Source organism: Carassius auratus, chromosome 18 (genome assembly GCF_003368295.1).
Source record: "Carassius auratus strain Wakin chromosome 18, ASM336829v1, whole genome shotgun sequence".
In the NCBI taxonomy this organism is placed as follows: domain Eukaryota; kingdom Metazoa; phylum Chordata; class Actinopteri; order Cypriniformes; family Cyprinidae; genus Carassius; species Carassius auratus.
This window is the reverse complement of record NC_039260.1, coordinates 14,945,533-14,959,504: the sequence shown is the minus strand read 5'-3', so window position 1 is coordinate 14,959,504 and position 13,972 is coordinate 14,945,533. Positions and strand designations below refer to the sequence as shown.

At 39.3% G+C, this 13,972-nt stretch overlaps 1 protein-coding gene across 1 annotated transcript; it reads left to right on the top strand.

Annotated features, from left to right (window-relative positions):
- The first annotated feature begins 3,860 nt into the window (after positions 1-3,860).
- LOC113118025 (extracellular calcium-sensing receptor-like) lies at positions 3,861-12,756 on the top strand. Its single transcript, XM_026286877.1, has 5 exons — positions 3,861-4,115; positions 4,204-4,959; positions 5,389-5,616; positions 11,558-11,657; positions 11,840-12,756. The coding sequence occupies exons 1-5, from the start codon at positions 3,861-3,863 to the stop codon at positions 12,754-12,756; spliced, it is 2,256 nt and encodes a 751-aa protein (XP_026142662.1).
- Positions 12,757-13,972: the final 1,216 nt, after the last annotated feature.

The following is a 13,972-nucleotide window of genomic DNA, read 5'->3' as shown; positions in this document are numbered from 1 at the left end:
CATATTTCTCAGCCCATCACTAATTTAATCTAACTCTTCCATCTCTATATTACCAACTTTATTGTCTGATCACTCTGCAGTGTTATGTAATGTTCACCTTTCCAACATAAAGACTAAGGCCCCTAGATGGCATCTAAACACATCATTAGGCTACTAAATAATCAGACATTCATTAATTCACTAAAAGATCGTATAAAGGAGTTTTTTTTTTTTTTTTTTGAATGAAAGTATCTTTCTTTTGATGTAAACCCTCAAATATTGTGTGAAATGAGAAAGTGTGCAATACAAGGATTCTGTATATACTTTTCTTCTGCTCTTGCCAAAGCAAAACCCCACCAATTTACACAATTAGAAAATAAGTTTAAATTATTAAAAAATGTAGAGTTTATTACTTATTGGCCTTCAGGCTGAGGGAATGTGATTCTAAGGAATATATCAGCGCAATAAAATCTTCGGTTGACCAGGTAACCACAAATTCAGTTTTAATTAACAACATATTTAAGGGGTTTTACACAAATCTGTACAAAACTGAAACCGATTTTGATGAATAATTTTGTAAAGTGTACTTGGATAAATTAGAATTACATCGGATGAAACAGATGGATAACGACTCTTCGAAGGCTCCGTTAAGTTTTGAGGAGGTTCATGAAGCATTAAAAAGCCTTCATTTAATTTTGCTATTGAGCATGGTACATTTCATAAAGATCAAAAAACATTTTGATATCATTGCTTCTTAAAAAGGGTAAAGACTCATTAGACTACTCTAACTATAGGCCAGTATCACTTATTCCATGCAATCTAAAAGTTTATTCTAAAACTCTTGCCTCTCGCATGGAGAAAGTTATTCATAGCTTAAACAAGGAGGACCAAACTGGTTTTTATTAAGGGGCATCACGTGTCCAATAATATGCGGCGACTGTTTCATGTACTTGATTTCGCAGACTCTGTTCTGAAACCTTGTGCAGTCTTGACACAGTGACACAGAAAAAGCCTTTGATAGGCTAGAGTGGAACTATATGTGGGCAGTTACAAGATAAACTGGACCAAGTCTGCTTTAATGCCAGACCCAGAATAAAGCTTGTCACATTGCAGTGCCATATACTTTCAGGAGGATTGGCTGTGCCAGTTTTTTAATTATATCATTGGTCATTACAAGCAGCATTATTCTATGTGGTGACATTATTTCTGACGTAATTAACTGAAACAGGAAGAGAGGGCGGGACATATCTAGCAGCCTCCCCCTTTTTAAAGTAGCCAATAGCATTTTGATTATGTCTGCTTGGGCCAGAAACGTTGAGCTAGGTAAAGCGACGTTTGACAGCCAGAGTCTAATAGATTACCCCCTCAATTCAATATGAAATTCTTAGTAAAACAAAATGATCCACTCTGTGCCATCATGTCTCTGGACCAATCTAAAGCATATCTGAATTGTTCCCTATCACCTATATTGTGCACTATGAGGCATTCACTTTACAGGAAATACTACAATGTGAACAAGTGACTAATCTCAGCTGGCACTCCAGCAACTATACTTATAGTGCAGAAGGTGGGCTTTTCAGATTCTAGAGAATATTTGATTGGTCAGAAGTAGGGCAGGGATAAACTATTATTTTTTAAAAGATTAATCTAACGATTAATTTTTTCAGACCGATTCGATTTCGATTATCTCCCCATTGACTACAATTTATACATGTTGATTTACATATCTGAATGAAAAAAACATGAATTCCTTAACATTGCAATATATGTTTATTGCTCTTAAAATTACAAAATAAAAGACTGACTAAGAATGCATTACTTTGCACTTGTATAGAGATAGCATTCAATAAAACCTTGAAGCCTTGAAAACACATAGCTTACTGAAACAAGCTTACTGAACACATAGGGCCTAGTTTACTGAAAAAAAGTTCTTCTTTCAGATGAAAATAACAACAACTTGATGTCTAGCATTCAATAAAAAAGGTCACCCAAAATACTTGTTTAGAGCAATTGAAAGAATACAGTAACCAATGTAAACTTGAGGGCTTTAAGCTAATATAGAGAGTGCTTTTCCAAAATTTAGATGACAAAGTCCACACTAATTAATTAATAATTATTTATTACCGTCGACTGTGAGTGACGTTACTTCCCAATGCAAACACGCCCAATAAAATGGCCCCATCCGTCACTTGATTGACAGGTTTCCGTGTAGACGTTGAAAATTTAAATGCAAAAGGAATTGCGATTCCATTTGAGTTTTGGCAGTTTGCATGCACAGTGCAGAGAAAGTGAAAAAAGCAAATGTGATAATTAATATTGCTATTTAAATATGGCAGTCTCACAGATCGTAAGATATGGGAAACACAATTGCAAACGGACTTTGCATTTCCATTTTAAATTTGGCAGACACCGTGTGTTCGCTTAAACGAAAATGCAAACGTTAATGCGAGATTTGCATTTGCGTTTGGATTATGTCACATTTAATGCGTCCACAAATTGAAAACGCTATTGCAAATGGAATAGAATAGAATAGAATTTGCAATTCCTTTTGAATAAAGTCCGGAATATAATTCCATACATCTCACAAGAGGCTTAAAATGAAACTGCAATCGACCTAAAACTGTCATATCTGTAACACTGTATCATCAGGTACCTTTCTGCACATGTTCTGGGAATGTCCAATTGTTGTCAACCTATGAACTCATGTAAATTCAGTTTTGTCCTTCTTACTTCAAATCTATTACATGTCTAATCCAGGTTTATGATTTCTCAACAATAATTCTAACTTCTGTATAAATTCATTAAAGAAGAGAATGCTGTTTGCTGGTGTTAAAGCTGCAAAGAAGACAATAATACAAAACTGGTTTACTCCTCACATGTGTGCAAAAACATTTTGGATTCATAGCCCCCTTTAAGATAGTAACCTGTAAATCTACAAGATGGCTAGTTTGGCTGTATTTGTTAAGTCTGTTGTTGAATCTCAGGCCAGAGAGAAACCTTTTTTTTATTATTATTATTTTTGTTTTGCAGTGTCATCCAGTGTTGTTTCAATGTCCTGCACCATATCAGTAATGTGTTCTGTTACAATTCTTTGAGAAAAACTGACAATTTGGAAGAGCTTTACTTTGTCTGGCGCTAGCAGCTCGGCACCGGCAACAAGACACTCTTTCACGAACTCACCTTCTAAATGAGGTCTTACAGTAGATTCTTAGCTATAATCTTGCTTACCACAAAACTTGAATAAATAATATTCTCTCTGTCAGAATGCGGTCTTGTGTAAACTGCTTGTTGGGCACCCAAATTCTGCAGTAGAGTGTTAATTTTAGCTGAGCGCATTTTTACTTGCAACTCATATGGCCCAGAGGCCTGACGTTCCCCACCCCTACTCTAAATTCTGCATATTAATGAGGTCTACAAAAGTACAAACAGTGCATCAATTCACTGACATTTGAAAGATGCATGCGAGGTCAATCAGTAGAATGCTCATTATTCTTTACATATTTCTATTTTTTTTATATTGTATTCATACAAAGGTGGAAAAGACAATTTGTCATATGATGGGAGAATCCAAATACCCACTGCTGTCTAAAAATGGGGACTTTATCATTGGAACACTTTTTGCAATTCACAGTAAAGAAACATTACCATCATTTGAGTTCAGACAAAAACCTCAACACCTCTTTTGTTCCAGGTATGTTGCATAGGAAATATAATTTTAATAAAAACAGATTTGTTATTGGTAGCATATATATATATATATATATATATATATATATATATATATATATATATATATATATATATAACTTTGTTTACTCATGCAGACCTGATTTAAATGTCTTCACAGTGTGAATCTAATAGACTTTCGGATGGCTCAAACGATGATATTTGCCATTGAGGAGATTAACACAAATGAAAGTTTGCTTCCAAATATTTCTATTGGCTACATAATCTATGATACATGTGGTTCAAGACTGTCTTCGATGAGTGCAACTTTGGCATTGATGAATGGTCAGGAGTTTGCAGCAGGAGATCGATGCAATGGACAGTCTCCAATACATGCTATCATAGGAGAAACAGAGTCTTCTGCTACAGTGATTCTTTCTAGAACAACAGGTCCTTTTAAAATTCCTGTGGTAAGGATCAATGATAGTAGAAGTTTGACCATTGTGATACTACACTGATTATGTACTGTTGCTTTCTTTTCTGTGCTTTCTTTTTCAGATAAGTCCCTCTGCTACATGTGAATGCCTCAGTAATAGGAAAGATTACCCATCATTCTTCAGGACTATTGCTAGTGATTACCACCAAAGCAGAGCACTTGCATATATTGTCAAGCACTTTGGCTGGTCTTGGGTTGGAGCTGTGAACAGTGACAATGACTACGGAAACAATGGAATGGCCATATTTCTGAAAACAGCCCAGGAGGAGGGAATTTGTGTGGAGTACTCTGTGAAATTCCATCGGACAGAGCCTGAAAAACTCCAAAGAGTGGTAGAGACAGTAAAAAGGGGCACTGCAAAAGTGATTGTTGCATTTCTTTCTCAAGTTGAGATGGGCAATCTGTTTGATCAGCTAAGTGTTCAGAACATTACAAACCTCCAAATAATTGGAGTGGAGGCTTGGATAACTTCAGAAAGTTTGATGATTCCAAACAGTTTTCATGTTCTGGGAGGGTCACTGGGGTTTGCAGTGAGAAAAACTAATATAGAGGGGTTTGCAGATTATGTTACAAAAACATTCTGGCACACAGCTTTTCCATGCTTACAGAGGGAGGGCAATTCATCTCAATATGGATTAAATTGCAGCAGTTATCAGGATCTGCTTGTGCTGAAAAATTACAATGAAGATTTAACTGAACAAAGATATTCAAACAATGTCTACAAAGCAGTTTATGCAATAGCATATTCACTACACAGTTTGCTCCAGTGCACAAAAAAAGGAGGTTGTGAAAAAAGTCTCACAATACAACCACAGCAGGTAAAAAGTGCTATAAAATAAGGTGACCAGACATGCCACTTCCTGGTAACACGTTCTGCCCAGGGTTTTTCTAAACTGACTAAAAAAACATTAAAAGTACCACAAGAGTGATTCAAAATCATAAAGGAGCCGTCTGCTCTGCTCTCTATCACTTTTTTTTAGTACTTAGATGCCATACAGTACAGCGATGGATATGGACAGCGCAAACAGCCAAAATGACTGGGCAGAATGTGTCCCACGGAAGTGGCACATCTAGTCACCCACACACACACACACACACACACAAACACACACACACACACACACACACACATATATATATATATATATATATATATATATATATATATATATATATATATATATATATATATATATATAGTGAAAGGATAAACTTTTTGGACTGAATTTTTTACTTTTTTTTACTAGGTGGTTGAGGCTCTGAAAAAGATAAATTCCACCTTAAAGACAGGAGATCACGTGTGGTTTGACAGCAGTGGAGCAGTTGTAGCACAATATGAAGTTGTGAACTGGCAACAGGACCTAAATGGATCAATCCAGTTTAAGCCAGTGGGATACTATGATGCCTCAGTGCCCCCTGACCAACAGTTTGTGCTCAACACTGAAAACATAATTTGGGCTGGAGGGCAGTTGGAGGTAAATACCTTGGTTATCCCAAGTTTAAATGGGGTTAGCATTATGTCAGTTAGTCATTGTGTCAAGTAGAAAGGGAATGCTTGTATTAACCTTTAGATTTTACATATAGATTACAATACAGATTACTTCACAGAGCTTCTCTCTCTCTCTCTCTCTCTTTATGTTTAGGAAAGGAAACATTTAAATAAATAAATAAATAAGCTCTGTAACACTTTCTATAGAGCCTGTATGTATGATACATTATAAGGGAATTATTAAGGCATTATAATGAATGCATAATGCATAAAAAAGCACTTATAATATGTTATATAAACTCATGAATAATCATAATAACAATTATAATACATCATAATTCTAACATATATAATTAAGATTATGATTATTTATAACAAACAATGAACACCATATTAAATCTACTGCATTTACAGTATCATATCTTGACATTGTTTAAGATCTGAGTATCTTACTACAGCTTTTGAGTGGTTAGATTTTGAGTGTCATTTCAGTGTTTCCTACGGAGCTAATGTTAATTGATTTGAGCTTAATACTCCAACTAAAAAAAATGTAAATTAAAGAAAAATGCAATGTTTTATAAGGTTACATTTTATTTTGATGGTCCCCTTAATCAATCAACAATGAGCAACTTTGCAACTACACGCCAACTAACTCTCATTAGAGTATTAGTGTAATGGCCGGAAGAAGGGGTGGAAGCAAGTGCAAGTTAAATGATAATTTAATGAGCAGTCAAATAAACAAGTAACATGAAGACAAGATAATGGGTGAGTGCGGTAAGTCTGATAGGGATCCGGGGAGTGACAATGTCCGATGACAATGTCCATTGGTGATCCAGGGAGTGGCAGTGAGAAGAGGCAGCAGGAGAGCGTGACACAGGGACTGATGAGCGAGCCGTGAAGGTGATGCATAAAGTCCATGGAAAGGGAGGAGTGGATGGGGTTCCGAAGATGAAGACGATACAACGACGAGAAGAACACATAGAACAGGAACGAGAGATCAGGAACAAACACTGGGACTGCATACAACGCTCTGACAAACACAAGACAAAAGACAGGGCAATATGTAGGGATTGGGTAATGAGTAGCAGCTAATGTAGATGAGCAATTAACAGACACATGAAACAATCAGTGCAGACACGAGACAGACAAAAAATCCACCCACATAGTGCAAATCCTGAGGCCACGGTTTACCAACCGTGACAGTACCCTCCCCTCTAGGAACACCTCCTGGTGTTCCCAGACAACCCTACCTGTCGACAGAAATCATCAATCAGGGAGTGATCCAGTATGTCCCTAGCAGGTACCAAACTCCTCTCCTCCGGACCGTAACCCTCCCAGTCCACCAAGTATTGCAATGCTCGTCCCCTCCGTCTTGAGTCCAGAATACAATTGACCAAATAGGTGGGCTCCCCATCTATGAGTCATGGCGGTGGGGGAACCAGGATGGGCAGGTTAGTTTGTGAATAAAACACAGGCTTAATTTTGGATACATGGAAGGCAGGATGAATCCTCCTGTACGCCAGAGGTAGTTTGAGGCAGACTGTCACCGGACTAATAATCTTGGTGACAGGGAACGGGCCAATAAATTTGGGAGACTTATTAGAAAGCCACACTTTTTGACCCACAAAGTATATGGGAAGCTTAGACCGTTGGCGATCGGCCTTGACCGTGGTGCTCTCCTTCACCTGTAGCAGAGTCTCAGATTCCAGACTAGGAAAAATAGGTGGCTGGTAACCTATGCTACACTCAAACGGGGACACAGGCCTATGGCTGACACTGGTAGAGAGTCATGAGTGTACTCAACCATAGAGTCTAAACATCGCAACGTTCTCTCTGTATCCTGGTTGGCCCGCTCAGACTGACCATTGCTCTGTGTATGATAACCCAAAGACAGACTAACCATTGCTCTTAACAATTTACAAAACTCTTTCCAAAATTTGGACACAAATTGGGATCCCCTGTCAGAAACCACATCTACCGGGAGGCCATGTAGCTGAAAGACGTGATCAATTACAGATTAATTGATACAAATTACCGCTGTCTCCTTAGCTGAGGGTAATTTGGGCAAGGGATTGAAATGTGCCACCTTTTGGAATTGGTCCACTATGGTCAAAATGACCGTCATGCCATTAGAGGGCGTTAACAAAACCTAGAGCGATGTGGTACCAGGGTCTTGAAGGGACAGACAGCGGTTGAAGAAGCCCATCCGGAGGTCGGTTAGACGTCTTACCACTGGCGCAAACTGAGCAGGCCAAAACAAAATTGTAAATGTCGCAAGCCATAAGTGGCCACCAGAATCTTTGCTTTACTAAGCACTTGGTGTGGCTTATCACTGGATGACAAGCGACATTGGAGCAGTGACCCCACTGAATAACGTCGGACCGTAACTCCTCTGGAATGAACAACCGATTGGGTGGGCACCCGGGCGGAGGCGTTACCCCTTCTAAGGCCGTCTTGACCTTCGACTCGACCTCCCATATGAGTGATGACATGACTATACACTCAGGTAAAATACACTCAGGAGTCACTGGGCGTTCAGAAGGATCAAAAAGACTTAACAAAGAATCGGGTTTGACTTTTTTGGAACCCGGGCGGTACGATAGGGAAAAATCAAATGACCGAAAAAAGTTCCCACTGAGTCTGCCTGGAGTTGAGTCTTTTGGCAGTTCTAATATATTCTAGGTTCTTGTGATCGGTCCAGACGATGAAAGGTACCCCCGACCCCTCCAACCAATGATGCCACTCCTCCAATGCTAATTTGATGGCCAATAACTCTCTGTTACCAATGTCATAATTACATTCGGCAGGAGATAAACGATGAGAAAAGAACGCGCACGGATGCATCTTGTCGTCTGAGGCAGCACGTTGGGAAAGAACTGCACCTACTCCCACCTCTGATGCGTCAACCTCGACCACGAACTGGATGGAAAATACAGTTTCGGCTGTATTAGACCACCAGAAAGCAGTACTGGGGGAGGTCAAGGCGGTCAGAGGTGAGACTAGTTGGCTGAAATTGCGAATAAAACACAGATAAAAATTGGTGAACCCCAGAAACCGCTGTAGGGCCTTATGGGAATCTGGACTTGGCCAATCTATCACAGCCTTAACCTTGTCAGGATCCATACATATTCCCTCAGACGAGACGATGCAACCCAGGAAGTGAACAGACTGTGCATGGAATACGCATTTCTCCGCCTTGACAAAAAGACCAATCTCTAGTAATCTCTGGAGCACTCGTTTGACGTGTTGCACGTGTTCCTGGAGAGACGAAGAAAAAAATCAGTATGTCATCCAGGTAAACATATATAAACCGATCTACCACATCTCTCAACACGTCATTAACGAGTGCTTGGAAAACCCCTGGCGAGTTGAAGAGCCTGAACGGCATCACCAAGTATTCAAAGTGCCCTCTAGGGGAGTTAAAAGTGGTTGTCCACTCATCCCCCTTCCTAATGCGGACCAAATGATAAGAGTTGCATAAATCCAGTTTTGTGTAGACGGATGCTCCCTGTAACCGCTCGAATGCTGAAGACATCAACGGCAAAGAATAGGTAAGCTTTACTGTGATGATGTTCAGCTCTCAGTAATCAATACAAGGCCGCAGGGAACCATCCTTCTTACCAACAAAAAAGAAACCCACCCCCGCTGGAGAAGAGGAAGGGCACATGAACCTCGATGCTAAAGAATCAGAAATAGATTTCCCCATGGCCTCCCTCTCCAGAATGGAAGGAGAGTAAAGTTTGCCTTTAGGTGTGGACTTTAACTCTATGGCACAGTCATAGGTACGATGCGGAGGGAGAGAAGCAGTGGACTTACTGAACACTTCCTTCAGGTCCAGGTACTCTGCTGGCACATTTGACAGAATCGTAGCCTCCTCCTGAAAGACGGAAACAGACACAGCAGGACAAGCAGAAACCAGATACGACTCATGACAACGTTCACTCCACAAGGTGATGGTGTTGGAAACCCAATCCACTCGTGGGTTGTGCTTGACTAGCCAGGGGTGACCTAAAACGATGGGTGCCACAGGGGAGTCCATGAGGAGGAAGGGAAGGGTTTCAGTGTGGTGGCCGGAGGTGAGGAGAATTATGGGTCCTGTAGTGTGGGTGATATGAGGCAGTTCCTGGCCATTGAGTAATCTGATGTGATTACCGATTACCCACCTCAGTTTCACCGGAAGGAGAGTTGATGACATTGAGGACTTCCCGGCGGAGATCTCACCCAATAGTAGCCTCAATCTTACTACCGGACTGACTCCTTTTACCAGGCAGGAAAGCAGAAGATGTCCAGAGTCACCGCAATACAGGCACAGTCCGGGGCATCTCTGTCTCCTCCTGGGTCAGTCGAGCTCTACTCACCTGCATGGGTTCGTGATCGATGACGGGACCGACCATGTTCTCCCGGCTCGAGTTGCCACTCTCAGGGGTGCCGGGAAGACGTGTGTGACAGGCCTACGCCCCAGGTGGTCAATACGAGTGTCCATGCGGAGCGCCAAGTCGATGAGTCCATTGAGGCTGGTTGGCAACTCGAGAAGTAAGTAAGTAAGACTTAAGAAAGTGATGTGGAACTCGCTGCTTCCATGTTGGGTCAGATCGTTCTGTAACTGCTCCGGGTGTGTGTTCACAGTGTGTGTGTGTGTGTTCACTGCTCTGTGTGTGTGCACTTTGGATGGGTTAAATGCAGAGCACAAATTCTGAGTATGGGTCACCATACTTGGCTGAATGTCACGTCACTTTCGTCACTTTCACTTTTACTTTCACTTTAACGGCCGGAAGAAGGGGAGGAAGCAAGTGCAAGTTAAATTATATTTTAATGAGCAGTCAAACAAATAAGTAACATGAACACAGGATGATGGGTGAGTGCAGTAAGTCTGATAACGATCCGAGGAGTGACAATGTCCAATGGTGATCCAGGGAGTGGCGGTGAGTAGAGGAAGCAGTAGAGCAAGACACAGGGACTGAGATGAGCGAGCTGTGAAGGTGATGGGTGAAGTCCATGGAAGGTGAGGAGTGGATGGGGTTCAACGACGAGAAGAACACACAGAACAGGAACGAGAGATCAGGAACAAACACTGGGACTGCATAGAACCCTCTGACAAACACAAGATGAAAGACAGGGCAATATGTATGGATCGGGTAATGAGTAGCAGCTGGTGTAGATGAACAATTAATGGAGATGCCTACATGAAACAATCAGTGCTGACGCGAGACACACACAAACTCAAGAATAGTAGACTCTAGTATGGTAGAATAAGTTGATGAACTTGCATAGACATTTATATTCAGTTTATCTGTTGGTTGACCCCAGAAAATAACGTGTTGGCATATATTTACAGTAGCAGACACACTAATACTCTAATGACCACTAGTTGCAAATAAAGTTGCAGAGTTACTTATCAACAGCTGTCTAAATGGTGCCATCAAAATAATCAAACTGATATTACAATAAAAATAGTTCAAAGCAAACGTGACATATTACACATTCATGTGATCTGATATCTGATCTTATGGCTGTTTGAGAGAAAAAAAAACCTATGAGAAATATAATCCATTGTAAAAGTGGATGCAACATGTTCATTGTGTTATAAATCATCATACTCTTACAAGCTATAACCAGAAATAAGTAAATAGTATAATATATTAAAACTTTTCTTATGAATATTCCTGAGATGATAAAACATATTATAAGGTTTTTTTATAATGTATTATGCATTAATTATAATGCCTTATATACCTTTATAATGTATTGTAAATACAGGCGTTCCCAAAAGCTCTAAATCAGTTTTTCTCAATAAAATAGGTGCCATTTGATATTTGCAAAATGTAACACTTTAAATTCTATATTCTATTCTACATCCAAAAAATATATATATATTCATTTCACACAGACCATGTAATTCTGCTTGTGGAATTTGTTGTACATTGTAGAAGCCAAGGTCTGTGTGCAGTGAGAGCTGTCCTACAGGAACTAGGAAGGCTGCACAGAAAGGAAGACCTGTCTGCTGTTATGACTGTATTCCATGTGCAGAAGGAGAAATCAGTAATGAGACAGGTAATCTTCAGCCCATCTCAAAGCTTCAAAGAAAACTGGTTAGTTGTTTTGTTTGTGTTTTCCTTCTGTTGTTAAGGATGCAGGTTCTTATCAAGAGACTTTACGAATGAAGTAACTTCACCCTTTGTCTCTAACTACAGTGAACACCGCTTCCTTTCCAGATTCAAATAACTGCAAGCAGTGTCCAGGGGAATACTGGTCTAATGCTGACAAAGATAAATGTGTGTTAAAGGCTATAGAGTTTCTGTCATTCACAGAAAATATGGGTATTGTGCTAGTCTTTTTCTCACTTTTTGGAGTAGGAATAACTGCACTGGTAGCCATACTTTTTTACAGAAAAAAGGACACCCCCATAGTAAAAGCCAACAACTCAGAGCTGAGTTTTTTGCTGCTCTTCTCACTGACTTTTTGTTTTCTCTGTTCACTTACTTTCATTGGTCGGCCCACTGAGTGGTCCTGTATGTTGCGTCACACAGCATTTGGGATCACTTTTGTCCTCTGTATCTCCTGTGTTCTGGGAAAAACAATAGTGGTGTTAATGGCCTTCAAGGCTACACTTCCAGGAAGTAATGTCATGAAATGGTTTGGGCCTGCACAACAACGACTCAATGTTCTTGCCTTTACACTTTTACAGGTTCTTATTTGTGTGCTTTGGTTAACAATATCTCCACCTTTTTCCTACAAAAACATGACATATTATCATGAAAAGATCATTCTTGAATGCAGGCTGGGTTCTATTATTGGTTTTTCTGCTGTGCTGGGTTATATTGGCCTATTGGCTGTCTTGTGCTTCATTTTGGCTTTTCTGGCTCGCACATTGCCTGATAACTTTAATGAAGCTAAATTCATCACTTTCAGTATGCTCATATTCTGTGCTGTTTGGATCACATTTATACCAGCTTATGTCAGTTCTCCTGGAAAATTTACTGTGGCTGTGGAGATATTTGCCATTTTAGCCTCAAGCTTTGGTTTATTATTCTGCATATTTGGACCCAAATGCTATATCATCCTGTTTAAGCCTGAACAAAACACAAAGCAACATGTGATGATAAAGAATCCTTCTAAATCATTTTAAGAAATAAAATGGATGTGTAATTATATATATATATATATATATATATATATATATATATATATATATATATATATATATATATATATATATATATATATAAGGGGTGTAACGATACGCGTATTCGTATTGAACCATTCGGTACGAGGCTTTCGGTTCGGTACGCGGTACGCATTATGTACCGAACGGTTCGTTGGACTAATTAATTATATTTGAAAAATAAATAAATAAATATATATATATATATATATATATATATATATATATATATATATATATGTATATATATATATATATATATATGTATATATATATATATGTATATATATATATATATATATATATATATATATATATATATATATATATATATGTGTATATATATATATATATATATATATATATATATATATATATATATATATATATATATATATATATATATATAATGATATGCGTTCAACAAGGTAGCTCAATAACCCAAATGACGTAACAGGCAACGCCCTTGACACCCCCGAAGAAGAAAAAAACACCAACTTATATGTTTATGTTAGGCTACTCAGTCAGGCGCTCGCTCACTCAGTACACGCTGAGTGAGAGAGCAGTTCATGCAGTGTACGCGGTGGCCAATGCGTTTAACAGACCAGAAATAGAAGATCCTCAAATAACCAACAGCACTGGTGTTTGGGTGCACTTTGGATTCCCTGTAAGCCATGGTGATGGCAAGAGAGTGGTGGATAAAAAAACAACGGTATGTCGCATCTACATGACAATAGGGTACACCAGCGGGAATACAAAAAAAAAACAAAAAAAAAACAGCGGGAATACTTGAAACATGTCAACTCATTTACGCCGACATCACCTTAGTGTGTCAGTATCTGGGAAAAGACGAAAAAAAAAATATCCCCGCAGCATTTAGGCAGACACTTCCAACGGATTCAAACAGGGCAAAAGACATCACCGCGTCGATTGGTAGGCTTCATTTACGTTATAGCCGCAGATATGAGACCTTACTATTTACCATTCATTCTGTCATCACCATTATAGCTTACAGGGAATCCAAAGTGCACCCAAACACCAGACCTGTTGGTTATTGGAGGATCTTATTTTTCTGGTCTGTTAAACACATTAGCCATTTTGCAACGAGCCTTCAGCACGTACTGAGTGAGTGAGCGCCTATAGTGGAAAGCGCAGGTTTTAAGAACATGCTTAATTAGCC

Coding starts and splice junctions, on each gene's coding strand:
- LOC113118025 (XM_026286877.1), top strand. CDS start 3,861: ATGATATTTGCCATTGAGGAGATTAACACAAATGAAAGTTTGCTTCCA. Junction 4,116..4,203: donor GTCCTTTTAAAATTCCTGTG/GTAAGGATCAAT, acceptor TTTCTTTTTCAG/ATAAGTCCCTCTGCTACATG. Junction 11,658..11,839: donor TGACTGTATTCCATGTGCAG/AAGGAGAAATCA, acceptor CCGCTTCCTTTC/CAGATTCAAATAACTGCAAG.